Source organism: Sphaeramia orbicularis, chromosome 17 (assembly GCF_902148855.1).
Source record: "Sphaeramia orbicularis chromosome 17, fSphaOr1.1, whole genome shotgun sequence".
NCBI lineage: Eukaryota > Metazoa > Chordata > Actinopteri > Kurtiformes > Apogonidae > Sphaeramia > Sphaeramia orbicularis.
Genome location: NC_043973.1, coordinates 52,889,058 through 52,909,307, shown reverse-complemented (window position 1 = coordinate 52,909,307; position 20,250 = coordinate 52,889,058). Strand labels below are relative to the sequence as shown.

Below are 20,250 nucleotides of genomic sequence, written 5' to 3'. Positions count from 1 at the left end.
TAACCTTTGACCTTTTCAACATGGCAAATGGGAAACTATGCTTTTCTTATCGTTCTGCTGCTGTTAACTGATAATTTTGTACGTTTAGAGCATACACAATTTGCCAAAAAAAAAAAAAAAAAGTAGCAGATCACGATAAATTGTGCGTCAGCCATTTTTCATTTCGCTACCACAACAAAAGCACTTGAAGTCAACGCACTTGTAATTTCACAAATTTCACAAGTGGAAAACTACAAACTTTCAACAGCACATGAAGGCAGCATTATTATACACGTCTCTGCACAAATGAAGATGAAGCAGTTTGTTTCCAGGAGGTGGTCTCAGCATTTCACCATTCATGATTTTTTTTTTTTTTTTCTTTTTTGTCGTAAACGATGTGAAAACAGGAACAGAAACAGCAGCTGAAACATGAGTCGAAGCATTTCGTGCTTCACTAACACCGCACACAGGAGTTTGATTTGTTTGTCGTTATGTGAAAATGGAATGTTGTGGGTTTCTATTCTAGTCTATGGTCTGAAACGTGTCCCGTTTTCTTCTTCTGTGGTGGTCACTGACTAACCCCCCCTTCATTTATCCTAAACAGACTTTTTTCTCCAACATCAATAGAAACAGGTACATTACTGTCCTCTACAACTCATTTATCACCGTAAATGTTACTCTAGAAACCACAAAAACACGGATGTGCATCAGAAACTGAGCTCTAATCGGTATCTGCAGCTTCGTCCACATTCTGTATCAAAATCAAAACCTCCCTCATATTTTACCATTACATTATACTTTACATTTGAGACTTTTTCTCCTAAAAAAAATAAGTATAATTTGTGAAATCCTGAAAATATAAACAATGCTGAATCGTCCAAGTTAAACCTTTTGCAGGAAGTTGTATAAAACAACAAACATGAGTTTTTCAATGTGCAGTTACAGAAAATTAAATTAATTTAGATGAGTAAATATTCTGCCAAAATACTGGATATATAATAATACTTTGATCATATGTCTTTATCTCATTCACCTTTTAGAAACCATGATATGTAGCTTTTAAAATCACAGTTTATCGCTGATGATTTTAATGTCAGTTTTAATTTTAATGTTTTTAATATAATTTAATGTCTTTTATTTGAACTTTGACTCATCTTAAATGTATTTTTATGCCTCTCCTGTGATGCTTTTATGTGTCATGTAAAGCACTTTGACTTGTCCTGTACATGAAATGTGTCATACAAATAAACTTGCCTTGGGACTGAAATGTAAGACATGACTCGAGCATTTTTCTCTTTTTGTGATGAGTTTTAGACACAACAGTTTCTTGGGGAAAAGGCAGATGAGTCATTGACTTTATAGCCTTGTTACAGGATAACTGTTGAAGCAGGGGTGTCAAACATATGATCCATGGGCCAAAGTCGGCCCGCCAAAGGGTCCAATCCTGGCCTGTGGGATGGATTTGTGAAATGCAAAAATTACACTGAAGATATTAACAATCATTTAATTTCAGTTTCCACATACAGACCAATATGATCTAAAGTGGATCAAACTAGTACAATAATAACAGAATAACCTATAAATAATGACAACTAGAAACATTTCTGTGTAAGTGTGAAAAATTTGCATTTGCAAACAATCCCTTCACAAAAAATGTGAATAATCTGATCAAATTTGAACAACCTGAAATGTCTTGACAGAAGTGCAATTTTAATAATATTCTGCCTGTTAAATATTTTGTCTATTTGTAGATCCACTGTGTTTAAGTTGTAAAATACGTGTGTAAATATTAAGTTGGGGCATAATATTGTTAAAACTGCACTTAATTTTCTTAAATTTCAGGTTGTTCACATTTGTTCATGTTATTTGCAGTGTTTTAAAGGGCTGTTTGTAGATATAAACATTTTCATAATGTAATGTTACTTTTTTCACCCTAAAACATAGAGAAAAGTTTGCAGTTGTCATTATTTATAGGTTATTATATTATTATTTTACTGGTTTGACCCACTTGAGGTCATATTCAGCTGTATGTGGAACCTGAACTAAAATGACTTTGACACCCCTGTGTTCAAACATATTATTACATTTATTGCATTTATTGCCAACTCTCACTGGCTCTAATATTAATATAACATCATTGACTTATTGTTCATGTCATGTTTTTGAGACTGAATATTACGGGATTCAGAAAATAAACCAATTATATAAACTGTTAAGTATGAAACAAAGAAAATTATTTGATTATATGAGCTTCAAAGTTGTTGTTTTTTTAATTTTGTTGTCTGGTGAGGTTTTTTTATTTTGTTTTTTTTTTTCCACAAGATATTTTCAGGCCTAAATAACAAGAGATCTTTAAGATGAACATGGTCTGGTGAGACGACATCAGCGAAAATGATGAAAACACGGAGCTTCAACTGTCCATTAACTTATTTTGTTGGTTTGTAATGAAATCTAGTGCTGACATAAATTAAAAGATTAATACATTAGTTAAAAAGGTCTGACTGTTAATCATTCAAGCCTTTCAAATCTGTCAATTTGCTTCTTCTTTTATTTTTACTAACTAAAAGAGTAAAACAAACAACAGCGCAGCCTCAATTGCAGTGATCTTCATTAGAAAAGTCTCAAATGTAAAACTACTGATCACATACTGTTTGACACCATCTCTACTGTGTACTCTGCTTATAAGCACATTACTACACTTCATTTTTCCTGATAAAAATTATTAATTATTGCTTTCTTGAAGACAATCTGCCTGCAATTCTCGCTCTATCCACCAGGTGTCCCCAGAGGACAACTGAAGACAGCATCATTGAACAGATAAAAGTTGCCGTGTTTCATTTAGGCAGAAAAAAAATAAATAAAAAGAGACTAGTGACAATCTAATCCCAGCATCAGAGTCCTGTTTTAATACTACTCATGAGGTTTCCCATTTTACAGAGCTTAATATCATCTGAAATTTGTTGGACTAATGTGTTTTTAAACCCTGAACACAGTGGTTGCTCGTCTCTATTTTTGTTTTTTGATGAACTATTATCTCTGTGTTTCTTTAAATTATAATTTAAGGTTTCCGTCACCCAAAAAACAGTCAGATTAGTCTTTTTTTATCTGTTGCTAAAGCCTAAATGTCTTGTTTGTAAGGAATCATTTTTCACATGAGCTTGTTTTAAGTCATTTGTAAAAACACAGACTTTTTTTCCTGATTGTAAAGCTGCATTTTACATTTTCTTCTTAAAACATAGACACCAAAAAGTTGATTTGTGTAGCTACAAAGTTATAATATTTAAAATCTTTATTTCTAAACCTTAATTTCATCTCTGATATTTGATGTAATATAATTTCAAGCCTCATATTGAACCAGATTTTTTTTTTTTTTTTTTGAAGGATAAACATGGTTTGGTGAGAAAACCGCAGAATGAGATGATTTGCCAAAGTCTGAACATTAATAACCATCGGTGTGGAAACAACTGTGATAATTAATCAAGTAAAAGAGCTGGATAAGTGATCAGTCAAGACTCTTAAATCTTTTTTTTTTTCTGGTGTTCACCTCTGTAAAATCAAAATCTTGAGCTGACAACCTCACATTTGGCTCAGAAAGTTGTATACATTTCATTTTTTTCTGCATTGATTAGTCTAATAATTATTCAGATAATCGAAAATAACTCTATGGTGCAGCCTGAGCAAGAGCAGTAGTCTTTTTCTACAATTTCTCTGAGTTTTTACTAAGTTTTACATTTTGCACAACTCGGAAACTCAAGCGGAGTGGAAAACTGCACATCCTATACTTTCAGAAATGAACATCATTACCCATAAATCACTGGGAGTGCTGCTTGGAAATGAACCTACACCTACACAGTATGTCAGAGGTCACCTGTGGCTTTCAATTCTGAGCTGATGAAGAACAGGCGACGAGACTAACACCCTGAAATGACGGTCGACTATCTGCCTACGTGTTCGGTACAAATGTGTAGGTGGGTTTTTCTGTTGGGAAAGGATCAGATGTTTCTGTCATTCAGCCTGGTGTTCAGTCCCAACACTGGTTTTCCTTGCATGTGGAAGATCCCTGGTGACTCGTGCAACCAGGAATGTGGTCAAGAGAATAATGCCAGTCCTGATCTTTTCAGGTTAAACCACTTATCAGGGTGCCAGTCGAAGGGAAAATGGCTCTGGATGTATGGATGCATTGTATGGAGCTGGCAAAAGCCAAACAGTCCGACTTCCAGTGGTAATACTACACGTCGTTGTGTCAGGGGAGCAACAAAAGGCCTTGGATTGGACAGGAATGCATTCTGTGCGTGCCAAGCTGCTTAGCCCAGTGACCTATTGTCAAGTTGGGTTCTTTTCAAGTGTTTAAAAGAAAAAAAACGAACAAAAAAAATGGACGCTTTATATAGTTTTGTTTTTTTTTCACATAGCACCATGCCATCGGTTTCCAGTTCTGAACACTTAATCGCAGTGTGTCACATTTCCACAGGGTTTTGTTCAAATGTTTTTACTCCACCAGAGATGCAGGATCCGGAAAACAGATTCAGTCCAATTCAGGTGAAGAAATAAAAACACAAACGAATGAAAATGAAGAAGCAAAGAAACGTGAGGTGATGGGGAAGCTGAGGTATCCGTTCAGGTGAGTTTATTCTGTCGCTGTGAGTCCCGCTGTGTTTGTTTGTACATGTGAGGGTCGTCGTGACAGAAGGCACATGTTGCCAAGGTGAAGGTGAGGGGGAGGGGTTTATGTGCGATGAACTCTTCTGCATCCAAAGCAGGGAAGCCGAGCCTTTGTCCGCCCATGGCAGCCACAAAAACAAATGTCTGTTTCCAACGTTTTCCAACGTCTCTCTGACCCAAACTGAGTCCAGGCGGCTCCAGGTTCAGTCACAAGTTCAAAGCCTCTTCATCAGCCAATCAGAGATGAGCAGGACCTCCATGAAATGGCCACGCCCACAGCTGACTGGATTTCAGAACCCGCCTCCTAAAAAAACTCAGACTCGGACTGAGACGTGTTCCAGCGAATGGGCCGGCGCAGGAGCAGGAGCAGGAGCAGGAGCAGGCGACGGTGGGGCGGCGGCAGGGGGTGGAGTTATTGCTTTTAGCTCGTTGCCAGGGCAACTTTGGGTGCTGACTCCACGGTTGAGAGCACCCGCTCGCGGCGGGGCATTAGCGGGCAGAGCGTTGGGGTCGCTGCGAGGGATGTTAACGGGGCAGGAGCGGGTGCGGGCGTGGCCTTTGTGACCCCCTGGGTGGCACACGAGGCTGCCCACGGTGTCGACGGGCGACAGGTGGCGTTTTAGCCAGCGCTCCACCCTCTCCTCCTTGTACTTGATGGAGTACCAGGTGAGGAAGATGAAGAGGAAGCCGAGGAACTTGAGGCTGGCAGCGAGGCCGAAGTAGACGAAGCGGAGGGAGGTGACATCATACTCCCAACACGAGCCGTGGACGCCGCAGTCCTGCTGCCACAACATGCAGGTGGTGTCGATGACGGCGCCGAAGTAAATGGGTGTCGGGATGTAGGCTGAGGAAAGGGAAGAAAGAGGAGGAGGATGGGAAAAAAATACAAATAAAAATAAAAAGGGGGAGGGTGACAAAAAGTATGGGGTGAGGTGTGACAAAAGAAAAAACAAATATTTCAAGTGTAAATGTTAGGAATAGAATTGGAAAAGACATGAGAAGAAGAGAGAAAAAACAAGATGCAATAAAGTAAAAAAACAAAAGGCAAAGAGAGGAAAGAACAGAGAAACATGTAAATAAATAAAAGAGACAGAGAGACGACTTAGCTCTGAGCAGCCAAACTACAAAATATTTGTCTTGTGTTTTACATTTATTTTTATTTTTAAATTGCATATTTATAACCTTGTGCTACGTCTTAGGGCGAAAATGTAACCTCTGTCCAGGGACTGCACATGAAAAACAGACACTGAGCTCAACTCTGGTGCATTTACACCAATGTGAATTAATGTACAATGTCCCTGTTAAATAAACCTATTAAATAAGAATAAGATAAAATTAAGTTTCTACTCTTGACAGTTTGATTCTTTCACTTAGACCAAACAAAAGAGTCTGTCGCTGCATGATTATGTAGCAATAAAACAAACAATTAGCGCTCAGTAGCATTCTTTGCTAATACTGCTATTGCGCTAATCACAATTAGCATATCACTTTAAGACGAAGGAGCGGTACAAAAACATGCACACAGGCATTTATCATCTTCATTATAACATGATAAAATGGTGATCAGAAATTATTAAAACTGATGCTATCAAATTAGTAATATCTTTCTTTAAAGTGTCTGTTGTTATAAACAGTCATTTTAACTCAGAGGTGCTGAACATACACACAAGTCAAGATTCATCAATGTTCTGTGACATCAAATCTTAGTTCAGATTATTTGGGATCATTTAGCATAAATATACTGTGAAATGATTGTGGATTAAAGTCCCATTTTTCATATTATAAACACAAATTAAAATAAAGGTACCCCCAAAACATGTATATAAACAATACATGTTTTATTGGACATGAACACATTGAACTGATCTGAGGTCAGTGTTCTGTTCTTGTTGAACGTGTTGGGAGGCTTTGAAGACAGTGATATAACACCTTCAGTTCCCAGTTGGAAAGGATCATCTGACACAGGTAAAGCTGTAAAATATTCTAAGTACAGCGTACATGTATATAGACTGGTATTAACAACAGGGTTCATACACAGTTTTCAAGGTCAAATTCAAGCACTTTTAAGGGTCTTTTTCAAATTTTTCCACCGCAGCCCTTTATCGCTGGGGTAAAATACATATCTAGAGGAATACATACACTCACGATTATTTTTGTCACTTTTTAATCCCAGCGTACATTCTATTTAGCTATAAACATCTACAATTATGTTTCATAATAGCACAAAGTCATATTAATTTAAAGAGAACACAAAGCTTTATCCAAAAAAAGGGAACCTACTTGGTGTTCTTTAGACACACGCACAGAGACAAAGATGAAGTGTGCCAGCTCTGTATTACAGATAAGAAATATGTACAAAACATAACACTCTCTCTCTCTCTCTCTCTCTCTCTCTCTCTCTCTCTCTCTCTCTCTCTCTCTCTCTCTCTCTCTCTCTCTCTCTCTCTCTCTCTCTCTCTCTCTCTCTCTCTCTCTCTCTCTCTCTCTCTCTCTCTCTCTCTCTCTCTCTCTCTCTCTCTCTCTCTCTCTCTATATATATATATATATATATATATATATATATATATATATATATATATATATATATATAAAATGTACCTGGAGTCGACCTGAGAACACCTGGAGTTTTGTTTTCTGACTCTAAGTTAGATTTTTCTAAATGTATCACCTCTCTGTAACGTAGCTTTGGCTTAAATTAATATTAAAAATAAATTAATCACGTAATTGCAAGCACTTTCAAGCACTTAAACTGAAATTCAAGCACTTTTCAGACCTTGAATACACAACACTGAAATTCAAGTATTTTCAAGGATTTCAAGCACCCGTACGAACCCGGAAACAGGATGTCTGATTTTCTGACACACGGCCCCTCTGATGATCGCAGGAGTCATCTTTTCAATCATAGTTTTATCCAGTCTTTTAAGAGGAAGTTTTTTGAGATAAAGTACAACTAAATGTGTGTTTCCTGACAGACAAACAGCTGAAATGAAACCTACACTTCATATGATGTCAAAAGACTGGTTTATTTTATTCTGTGCCTGGTTAGAAACCTGACGTCTTTCTAAATGCTTCCATGTTTGTAACTGCTTTCTGACTAATTCACCCTGACAGCAGCTTTCTGAGCGTCTCATCCATCAAATGGAGTTTTCCTCTTTACTCCTTATTCAGGGGCTGCTGGGCATTAAATAGACAACATCTCATTTCCTAACGCTAAATCAGCCCGTCGGTCAGCAGTTCCAGACTGGACGGTGCATTTACAATCAATGCATTTAAGCTGATGCTCTCAGATGGCTTCTGCGGATAAGACTGCTGATAAAACCACTTTTGGTTCTAGCCTTGAATTAACCCAGTAAAGACACTGAAAACTGAAATCATACGTGACCAGTTTGAGAGAATAGTAACAAAAATTCTTCTGTTGTGGTTGTACTCACCGAGAGTCCTGAGGAGAACAAACTGCATTCCTAACGCAAACGGCCTTTCCTGTTCAGCCACAGACCTGCAGCACAAAACACACCAAAAACACAGACTTAGAAATATCATAATAGTAATAAAACCACATATTTAGAATAGAATAGAAATTTGTCATTGTTACAGGAACAATAAAAATCTGTTTACCAGCAAATATACATATAACCGACCACTCAAACCAAACAGAAAAGTTAACCATTACATTACATTTGACCACATCTCTTTAGTTGTATTAACCCTTTTAAGACTACCAATATATTACATATAATAAAAGTGTTACAAAATATCTTTTTTTTTTTGCCAATTCTTATGCACAATTTTCCAGGAGGAACTTAACTTTCAATATCTGATCATTAATTATCATTATTATAGGTAATAAATGCTTAAAACAGTGTGTTATATCAAAAATAAAAAATTGACTTGAATTTATTATATTTATTATGAAAAACAACTGTAAATTTGCATAATATAACATTATGAGTTTCTAGAAGTAAACTTTCAGCTATTTTACATGTGCTGAAACAATTTTGTTTGTCTAGATCATCCTGTGTCCATGTTCCAGGTTCTTATTTTAAAACAATAATTTTTGTTTATTTATTTAAGATATAATTAATTTAATTAATAATCAATTATAAAAATCACCTGGATAAAACTCCTGAAATACTGTAAAAATGATCAGCGTTTTCTGCCCAGTAAGTAAAAGCCATAAATGTCTGCGCCGTACCTGAGGGTGACGATGATGGCGGAGGGCTGAGCGCAGGCAGTGATGAGGGTGACAATGAAGAGGAAGATGAGGAAGGGGATGAGGGTGCTGCAGGTACGGTCGCATTTCCCCGACACCGCGTAGCCGTTTTCGTTCAGGTAGGTCTTGACGATGACCAGCTGGAGCTGGTTGCTGCCCTGACCGCTGGACGACGGCGTGATGACCTGTCGGCTCTGGACGCAGGCGCAGTCAGAGTAGTTACGAATCTGCAGCGAAATAAAACACATGATTGGTGAGGGGGGTGAGAAGGGCAACTTTACTCCTGTTTCAGCAAAAAGTGGAGGATTTTGTTTGATTATTTATATCAATAAAAATATTAATTCTTGAGAATGTATTAGATTTTATAAAAACACAGGAATCTCAAAATTCGAGCAGCAACTACCAAGAATTCCAATTGTTAAATGACTTATTATTTCAACAATTATTTGTAATGTTTCATATTTTCTAGACAAGAATATTTTCCCAAAGTACAATGTGATGTCTTCATAGATACAGTCTAAACTTTAACCCTTAGATGCACAAGTATCTGGACCCTCAACTCTACTATGACTGGGTTCAAAATGACCAATGTGTTTTCATGCCACGTTTGCATTTTGAGGCTAAAACACAGTTTTCCATGAGGTTCAGGTCTGGGCTGTTCAACCAGGCCCCTGATTTCTTCCACTTCCTGTGTGGATTTTTTGTTTCTTCACCAATTACTCACCCCGTTGCTGTCATTGGCGACGCTGCTGCAGCCGGCGAGGCAGGGGTTGAAGTAGGTGATGCCGTCAGAGCCGCAGACGGGGGCGTACTCGTGGATTTTACATCCACAGTTCACGTTACAACCTCCAGTCAGGTTCCTCTGGGTCATGGTGAGTGTAGGTCTGTGGAGACACACATGGGTTTCTGTTACTGGAGCTGTACATCAATGTTAAATGAAAAACAAGAAGAGGAATAAACCAAAAAAATCACAACTGGAACATAGGATTAGTTCAGAATCAGAGTCAGAATAGCCTTTAATGTCATCGTGTGTGCAATGAAATTAGGAGTGCTACTCCAGTCAGTGAAAAAATATGAATAAAACACCAATACATCAGAAAATAAGAATAATTCACAAAACTTTTGGCCACTACTGTACAACTCAGATTTACTTGCATTAGACACTGGAGCACAGATAAAAATGACATTTCTGTTGGCAAGATAGACTGAACAAACCTGCTTTGACAAAAACACCAATAAATGGAAAAGATAATGACACATATCAATTGAAGTGAAGGCCTAAGAGGCAAAGATGCGGTCCAAGAGATAACCAATGGAATCTTAAATGATGGAAAATGATGTGGAAATATAGCATTTCAGTTAAATCTTCAAAGAAAACAACTGCAGTCAACTAAAGGACTGTGTGGAGTTGATTATGTATTAATTGGGAAAGAGCACCTGTGGATATAATGTCAAATAAGTTCACCAAACTCTGTAAAGACCATGTGGATGAACAAACTAATCTACTAAAATAAAACCTGAGCAGACTTTATATAAAGCGTCGAATAAACCAACAGACATCCACTCAGAGCAAGGATGAAACCTAATATTAACAAAAGGAAGAAAAGCTGATCTGGTTTATCAGGCATCAGGCGTATCGATTGAGTTAAATAAAGCAAGACTGAATAAGGGAAGGAAATGAAGACTGGATGATAAAGAGGAAAATAAGCAGACGATGTTATAGAAGCACGGAGGAGAAGCAGAATGATGAATGAGGGTCAGAAAGGACAGAAGGAAGGGCAAGGTAAGAAAAGCAGAGATGAAAGGAGAAAAAACTGGACTAAAAGAATAGAAAAACTGACAAAACGAGGATGAGAAGGAAAAAATAGTTCCAGTGTCCCTGCAAGTCCGCGTCGTGTTCTATCTGAATCAATCCCCAGTTGAATATGTGAGGTTGTCAGGTTCTGTCTCTATGTTCCAGTCCTGTGGTCTGGATGCAGATCAATCTAACTATAGAAGTGGGCGGGACTTTCACTGAACTCATTCAACCAAAGTCCATATATGACTTCTATCAGTGATCAATAGGAACTAGATTGATATCTGTAACTATTTACATGTCACAAGTCATCAAAATACGGAGCATTAGAAGTAAAGGCAAATTTCTAATATTTAAAAAATTTGTTAAAAATCAAAATATCTACCCCTGTGACCCTAGTGAGGATAAAGCGGGTTCAGAAAAATGAATGAATAAAATATCTAAATTTCTCAAAACTGTGAACACACTTTATAGACATTGTCCCAAGGAAGCTACATATTAAATTTGATATGAATTCAAGCAGCAGTTTCAGAGAAGAAGACTGTTGAAGTCTTGACACTGGCGACCTTGAATTTGACCCTTCAAGGTCCCTCAAGGTCAAAGGTCATGGACCCAAATGAAAGTCAATATATGACTTCCTGACAGTGATCAATAGGAAATATACTTAACCATTACATGTTGTAAACCATCAAACTATGGACCATTATAAGTAAAGGCCAATTTTTAATATTTAAACAATCCATAAAAAATATTTTAATTTCAACATTTCTCAAGACTGTGAGCAAACATTGTAGACAGACATTGTCCCAAGGAAGCTACAAATAAAATTTTAAATGAATCAGGCCAGTAGTTTTGTTGGAGAAGATGTTTGAAGAAATTGCTAACGAAGATAACGAAGATGACGATGGCGCTGGAGACAATGCCTTCACAGTAACTCAAGGCCTATTGATTGGTGAGCTAAAAACTGGACTAAAATAAAAGAAAGACCGACGAAACAGGGATGAGAAAGAAAAAGTATGAGGCAGACAAAGAGCATGAAGAGAAGCAAAAGAGAGAACAGATAAATATATGAATAAAAAGATGAAAATAGGATGAACAGGACAGACAGACCTGAGAGGAGGAAATAAAAACAGAGGAGAGAAAAAACACAGGGCAGTCGGCCAGAGATCCTCTCTTTCCAAGCTGTCCTTGGATTCCTTCCATGGTTGCCATGTAATCGCTCTCAGGGACACTCCGTCCAACACAAAACGCCTCCGTTCACTGGCGTGTTCTGCGCCGATCGGAACACTGGCTTCCTCCCTGACATCGGCCACAGATGGGCCGATAAAAACTACCTCCGACTCCGTCAAGCCGGGACATGATTTAACAGGGGAAAAGGCCACGCTGCAGTCAGCGAACGGCTGCCTGCGCTTTGAATAAAAGCTTCCAATCAGATGCCGCTGGGATCTTTAGTCTCTGCTAGGAATGATGGGAAATCCTATCTGAACCAAAGATGGAGATAGTTGTAAGAATTCTACCAAGACTACTTTAATTCCTGGGACAACAAACTGCATGGAGGATAATACTGACCACAGGGAAGAAGATTTGGGGAAATGTATCTGATAATGACCAATCATTTAACTTTTATGTCTCTGGTCTAAAGATTTATTAAGAATTAAGAATCTTTGTCAGTGGGGACCGCCACACACCAAAATTGGTGTTCTGCCCTTAAAAATCTAACAGAGTCATCAGATGATTGTAATAATGTCATCTGATACATTTACATGCACATAAGAAATACGATAATCAAACTGGTTTAAATGTTTCAGTCCATTATCAGATTTCTTTCAGAATTTGTATGTACGTAGTTCAACCCTAGAAAAACGGTCTTGAGACATGGTATCAGCACAAACTACAAACTACAGTGCAGACATCAGAAATATGATTTCAACAAAAGACAAAATGTTCAGCATCAGCACTTACCCCAGACACCAGACGCTTTACGGTGGACAGACTGTTTGGTTTTTCTGTTTTTTCCTCGCCTGTCTATCATGGACTGAAGGGTAAAGTGTCCTCCATTTACAATGATTATGAAAAACCTTGGGTTGTGTTCCATAAGGGAACAATTTTGTGGGAAATTTCATTTGCCAAGCGTGGGAGGGCCAGCAGAATAATTTCTTTTAGACTGAGACAAGTAAAAACCTTTAATGTTATAATGAAATAAAATGTTTGACCTCTAAGACTCTGCTTTTGGTGTCTTGGAAATCCAAAAGTACTTGAACATAACAGACTTAATCCATCACGCTGGTGTTTGTTAATCATTGTGTTTGCTCAGCATCTGCTTATCTGTGCATGACTCACAACATTTTAGAGTTAAGTCAGAGATAAAAGCAGAGGCAGAACAAATGTCTGACCGTTTAAAACCGATCAGAAAGTGAAGTCTGACTTGAGAGAATATTAACCTTCCAGTATCTGGGTTACTCTGCTGAGATAATGTTAAACTGGTCACCAAGGCTCTGTCTTTCTTTCTCTCTGCTCATCGTCAGCCTCTTTCATAACCTCTCTGTGGGTGTTTCTTTTTACCCTGCCCCCCCGAAGGGGAGGCAAGGGGTATTATTTTTGGTTCAGTTTGTTTGTTTGTTAACACTCTAGCAGCAAAACTATTGGTTGAATTTATACCAAATCGGGTTTCTAGATTGCCAGTGACCAAAAATAGATGTCACTACATTTTGGGAACAGTAGGTCAAAGTTACATTTTTTATGAATATTTAAAAAAAAAAAAAATTTCACCCCATTTACTTATAATGGGTGAAATTTCAAATGTCTGTAGCAGCAAAACTTTTTGGTTGAAGTCATGCCAGATTTGGTTTATAGATTGCCACTGATCCAGAATAGATCTGATTACATTTTGGGAAAAGCAGGTCAAAGTTCAAATTTTTTATGAATTTTTAAAATCGTTGTTCTTCTCCCTTTTACTTATAATGGGCGAAATTTCAAATGTCTATAAAAACATCAAGTTTGTTTCAATTAACTTCAAACTTGGCACATATATAGAGGCAATTGATATGATGACATTAGCACATGCATAGACATGATGACATCAGCTGGATCGATGTCAAAATAAGCTACAATCCATGCGAAGGGTGGGGTTTGTTGTGCCTGGCACCGCTTATTTAATTCTTTCTTCATGGTCTATCTGTTTCAGTCCTGTCTGTCTACGTCCTCTTTTCCACTTCACTGTACAACTCTCGTGTCTGAATATTTGATTCCGAGTAGACAGAAACCAGACAGACCCGGCCTCGTCAGCAGCGGTGCATGACAGCCCTCCACTTCCCAGAATGCCTCACCCAGTGGTGTAGGGGATGTTGATTCCACCGAGGTTGATGCTCTCACAGCCGACGATAAACAGCGTGGAGAAGCAGAGCAGGGACACGCCGCTGCAGATCATGGCCAGCTTGGCTGACTCGCGAGCTCCCAGCTTCAGTTTCTTGATGATGTACCCTCCGAGGACAATGCCAACGCCAGCACTGGGCACGATGATCACACCTGAAAGAAAATAAAGCAGATATTAGATTAGATGAGATTTTAGTCATTTGGTTACACAGTGAGGAAATTCACTGGTCAAGGTAGAAACAGAATCGAGTGCAAGAGAAAGAAGAGAGAAGACGAGAGAAGATAATCAGTATAAAAAATAATAATAACATCAGTTAAGTAATAAAAACCCTAAAGGGTACATACTATACATATTTACATAAGAGTAGAATTGCAATAAAGATAATGATTAAAGACATCACAGGATAATTGTCCCTTTGAGTTTAACACAACATGACAGTGGAAAAACCAGAGGCACAATATCTGATGCAAAAGGATCTAGAGATAAAAGCTTAAAACATCATTTAACTAAAGACAGCTCTGACCAGCAGAATAAACAATGCCAAAACACTTTAAATCTATACTAGAATAAATTAGATTACATTACATTACAACAGGCAATAAAGAGTAATGAGTGGTTTCAGAGAAGATGATTTTTGAAATCCAGACATTGGTGACCCTGAGTTGGACCCTTCCACGTCACTCAAGGTCAAAGGTGATGGACCCAAATGAAAGTCCATATATGACTTCCTATCAGTGATCAATAGTAAATATACTGATGTGTGCAACCATTTACATGTTATAAGCATCAAAATATGGTGTATTATAAGTAAAGGTACATTTTTAATACTTCAAAAATTCATCAAAAAAAAAAAAAAAATCTAAATTTCTTACAACTGTGAACAACCTTTGTAGACATTGTCCAATGGAAGCCACATATACATTTTAAAATTAATCCAACCAGTAGTTTTGTCAGAGAAGATGTTTGAAGAAACTGCTAGCCAAGACGACGTCGGACACAGCGCCTTCACAATGACTCATGGCCTATTGACCTTTGAACTAAAAACCACTGCATTTGCAGTGAACCCCCAGAGGAACAGGAGGCCTTCAGTCTCCAACTGATAAGACATATGGTCACAATCTCACCTTCTGTTCCTGAATAGAATGTTGAATATTCACCATAAAACAGTGTTGTTCTGATATCATAGTGGAATTAAAGATTTTATCCAAACGTCCCTGAGAAATCACCCTCAAAAGAACTGATACATGGGTGGAGGAACAACCCAAAAGAAAAGCAACTCAAGGCCGAGGAATGGCTCTTTGTATTAAAAAAATTACAATTATCAATATAATTAAGACACAAATATCTGACTCGGATGGACACAACTCACAATCTGCTGGAAACAGGCTCCAGAAACCCAAGCAAACAAAATAATAAACATGACAAACATAGAAGAATGTAATGGACTGATGTTGTGCAAAAGTCTATAACCACAAATTTATGAACGCAAACCAGGCATGTGGAGTTTCTGCAAACAGCCGATAGACAACAATGCCCATTTGACGACGACGCTCCAATAATACCAATAATCTGTCTACACTCTGGATAATAAGTCTGGACTTCGTTGAATGTATTTGCTGAATACACTCAAAAGAAATTCAGTGGGACTTCAAGTCAGCGACTGGAAACAACAGTCTGATTTGAAGAAATGTCTTGGATCTTTGAGGTGGAAATGCAAACCACACAGATTACCTGGAATTATTTTACCCAGGTAAATAAATTATTGGAAATAAAGTTCCAAGGAATGTTGGTGGGAACGGTACTAAGGTGGGCTGTGGTTATCCCTGGCACACAAACATTAAAAAAGGTTCCAATGTCCCTGTATCTTAGCTTTATGTTCTATCAATAATCAATATAGGTTCGGTCTCTGTGTTACAGTCCTGTGGTCCTGATGCAGGAGATCAACCTCCTAATAGAGGTGGACGGTACTTTCACTGGAGGAGAACTCCACTCATTAAACCAAAGTCCATATGTGACTTTTATCAGTGATTAATAGGAACTATATTGATATCTGTAACCATCAAACCATAAAAATATGGACCATTATAAAAAAAGGCACACTTTTAATATTTCAAAATTTGTAAAAACTAAAACTTTCTCAAAACTGTGAGTAGATATTGTCCCAAGGAATATTCAATTTAATATTTCAAAAATTCGTCAAGAAGTCTAAAATCACAATTTCTCAAAACTAAGACGAACTTAATAGACTATACCTCAAGGAAGATGGATATAAAATTTTCAATTAATCCAACCAGTAGTTTCCTCAAATAAAATGTTTGAAGACATTGCTAACATAGACGACGAAGATGACAATGACGAAGAAGACGATGGCGGTCACAATGCCTTCACAATTCGCTGGTGGCCTATTGGCCAGTGAGACAAAAACGCATCCTTATTACTCAACCTGGCATGAATTCTGCTCCATAAATAAAATTTGGTATGTTTGCAAAAAAATTATTGACTAATCATCAAATAAGTGGCCGATAAATAATAAAAATAACTATTAACTGCAGTCCTCTGGTGCTCTGTCTCATCTTCAGCACTCCTCCTCATCCTTTACAGCAGTGGACCTAGGACCTTCAGAGGTCCATGCCCAAGCTCCCACGCCCCCCCCCCCCCCCCCAATAAAAAAAAAGAAAAATTTGTTCTCACTCACTTGAGGCTGGCATAATATGAAAGCCTTTCTGAGTGGCAGCTTTAATCAAAGCCCTCACAGCCCACTCCACCTCCAGCTGAGACGGTTATACAACAGAAAAACACTGATAACTAAAGTCTTTAAGGACGAAGTTCCTTCAGTTACATCCTACAAATGACACAGTGATGCATCTGGTTCCAATTAGATGAGTAAATAAATGGAAAACCGGTGATGTAGTATGTGTACAAACACCACCACACTGTTATTATCTGATGTTTTTGCATGGAAACGTCTGATGACTCACCTGCAGTTGTGGATAATAATGTACTACACTTTAATGCCAATAGTCTCAATCACACACTATATGGACAAAAGTATTTGGACACATTGAATTCAGGTGTTTCTTTTTTTCCTATAAATATTGATAGTTATAAACTATATGGACAAACATATTGGGACACCTCATGTCTACAACTGTTGGATGTCCTGTTCATACTGATTTCAGATAGAAACATCAATACTGCACATTTCTTATACTGCCTGTATATATCCTTATATTTTGTACATATTTGTTATCTGTAGTATTGTTAGCTTTTTGTATATTTTAGTAGTATTTTTGGAGTATATGTACATTTAATATTTTATCTTATAGTTTTTGTACATTTCCATTATATTTCAGTAATAGTGTGATATTTTTTCACAGTCTTTTTGCTTTTTTAAGTGTTTTCATTGTTCCTGTAATGGTGACAATAAAGATCTATTCTATATTTCCTTAAAGGGCTCATATTTCTCTTAACCCACTTTTATTAGTCTGTGGTTCATTTATTTGTGTATTTGGACCCTAACAGTTCATACAGTTTGAATTTGAACCCTCCAGGTGTTGCAAAGCTATCTTTATATTCATTTGGACAAAAATCGAGTGGATTTCTAAAACCCATTTTAATTCCTTCTTAACTTTTTACGTTTTATAACTATCCCAGCTACTATGGGTGAAGGCAGGGTTCACCCTGGACATGTCGCCAGTTCATCACAGGGCTGACATATAGACACAAACAATCACTTCCACATTCACACCTATGGGCAATTTAGATTAACCAATTAACCAATCAGTGCATGTCTTTGGAATTTACCAACTAACAGCTAACAAACTAACCAATGCCATGATATTTATTCCAATATAAAACTATATTCTGACATTAGTCATTATTGTTTTGTATCCCAGACCCCTGTTACAAAAGAAACACCTGAATTCAACGTGTCCGCATACTTTTGTCCATATAATGTATTTCTAAAGGTGACTTGTCTTATTCTGCGCAGTGATGTTAATCTGGTTGAATTGCCTGTATCTTCACTGAACCAGTCAATTGGATCGTGTCATTGCTGTCTATTGGCTCCCTGTGTTACTGACTTTACTGTATTAATAATATGATTAGTATTCATATGAAAAACACCATCTGAAGAACCTTATTTCTCAGATGCTATCAAAGAGTTCTTAAAGAGCCGGCACTGCTTTAGTGTCAGATCTGCTGCCGTTGTATTCAAGTGTTGGTGGGTTTGAGTGTTTAATGAAGGTGTCCACACTGTGCCAAATGTGAATAACATTATGCTGAGTTTCTGGTGTAGGTGTGAGTGTGTGACTCACTGCTTTTGTCATTTTGAACTTTTTTTTTTTTTTTTTTTGTCATGCACCAGTTCACTGCTTCAGTCCTGCTGCTTGTGATGTAAATATTTGAGATTTTGACTCGTCCTCACATATATAAATGCCTGCTTTTTTACCTGGTATAAAGATTCAGGTTAGAATCCAGGTACTTTCAGGTTAGGGGGAGATGTAACTAAATATTAGAACTATGTCAGTATCAGCTGATGGCGGTGGGTGATGTTTACCTGTTGTGTATTCATAGTTGTTGCATAAATGTGCAGTGTCTGTGGTGTGATGTTGTTCATTGTTTATTCCAGAGTGCTAAATTTGTGTTTTTGGAAATGTATTTATTATTTTTATTATCACCATCATCACTTCATTATTAATCACTATTATTAGTTGTTCCGCTATAGTGCACATTATAGTGTTATTATTATCATCGTCATTCTTATTTTTATTACTTATTCTTGTAACTACTTTATCATTTATTTCCACTAATGCTTTTTAACTGCAATTACCTGTTTTTCACTACTATTTTTTATAAGTATTGTTCTCATGATTTTCTTTCCTTTTGTCTCGTAATATTTCTTATATGTGTGCATTCAGTGTTGTGCTGCTCCTTGAACCTTAATTTACTGAGGGATCAATAAAATTCTATCTAATCTAGTCTAATCTAATCTAATCTAATCTAATCTAATGTAAATTTAATTGACTGAGTTTGTGCTCACTGAAAAATAGTGTGATGAATGAGTATTTAATTGTAATATAATGATAATACACTATATTACTACCATGGTATAGTGGTATAGACAAGTCCTACATATAACAGCACATGTGTGGCTGCATTGGGCCCAGTGGACAGTTTGGTGGAGGGGGGGTTGTGGTGTGGAAGTGTTTTTGAGGGATTTGATTTGGACCCTGAAACATTTGTCCAAACAGCATGCAATTCATTAGCAGGAATGTCATGTGTTTGATACGCTACTTCGTGATGCTTGTGAATCTAGCGGCAGAGCAAACACCAGGGCGTCATCTGGGCCCAATTTTGGGGTGGGGGCACCAAATGTCCAGCCCCCTCAAATAAAAGTTTCTGAAGGTAGGGAAAAGGAAAATGAGGTGCACAACAGCAGGAGACATGGAGGAATTAGTAAAGCATCTTAAGTTTCACTTTCTTATTGAACGGTCGTATGGTGTGACACCCCCCCCCCCCCCCCCCCGATTGCCGCTTCCGTCACCGGCATGTGCCCCCTTAACATTCCTGATTACCACCTCATATATGATTACCTGGAACCAGGCCTGGCATCATCTGTTATTACTATTTGTGTATGCTGTTATATTTTCTGTGCAGATGGAAATATAAAAGTCAGTTAATGCAAACAAACCCATCTTTTATTCCCTCACCCAATGAGAATTGACTAGAGAATTGATAGGGAATCAGATCGAAAAGAAAAATTGATAATGGAATTGGAATCATTAAATTGTTATCAATTCCCATCCCTAGCAGGAACCCTGACATCTTCTCAACCCCAAGAACTGCAGACACCTGATAACAGAGACATGAATAGTAACACTATAATAGCACTAATAATGCACTTGGAGCTGCAGCTCTGTGTCCCTGGTGCCCCCTTCATTTGAAGACCAGCACTTTCTTTATTATTAATGTGTGTTGGTCTGCAGCTCTGGCCTCGGATAAACCCGGCAGAGCAGAGCTGAACCTGCACAAATTAAACTCCTGGGCGCTGTGAGTTCTCTGGTCTGTCTGCAGCCTGTCTGTGCAGCTGGAACCACATTAACCTTCCGGTATCCGTGTGAGCGTATTATGCACACTTTGTACTTCATGTTACAAAAGGTCATATTATTTATCACAGTTTGTATTAGAGGTCAGAATTAAAACGTTGATAATTCTTGCATGATTTCATGA

The 20,250-nt window shown here is 37.7% G+C and overlaps 1 protein-coding gene across 2 annotated transcripts in view; it reads right to left on the bottom strand.

Moving 5' to 3' along the window:
- Window positions 1-2,280: 2,280 nt before the first annotated feature.
- The window catches only part of LOC115436896 (solute carrier organic anion transporter family member 5A1-like), a 53,567-nt gene continuing 35,597 nt past the window's right edge, over window positions 2,281-20,250 (bottom strand). For both annotated transcript variants that reach the window (XM_030159867.1, XM_030159868.1), the window contains exons 6-10: window positions 13,973-14,171; window positions 9,576-9,735; window positions 8,834-9,078; window positions 8,073-8,137; window positions 2,281-5,485 (exon numbers count right to left, since the gene is read on the bottom strand). In XM_030159867.1, the coding sequence (XP_030015727.1) occupies window positions 4,956-5,485; window positions 8,073-8,137; window positions 8,834-9,078; window positions 9,576-9,735; window positions 13,973-14,171 (1,199 nt within the window). In that variant the 3' untranslated portion in view covers window positions 2,281-4,955. The remainder of the gene's footprint in view (window positions 5,486-8,072; window positions 8,138-8,833; window positions 9,079-9,575; window positions 9,736-13,972; window positions 14,172-20,250) is intronic.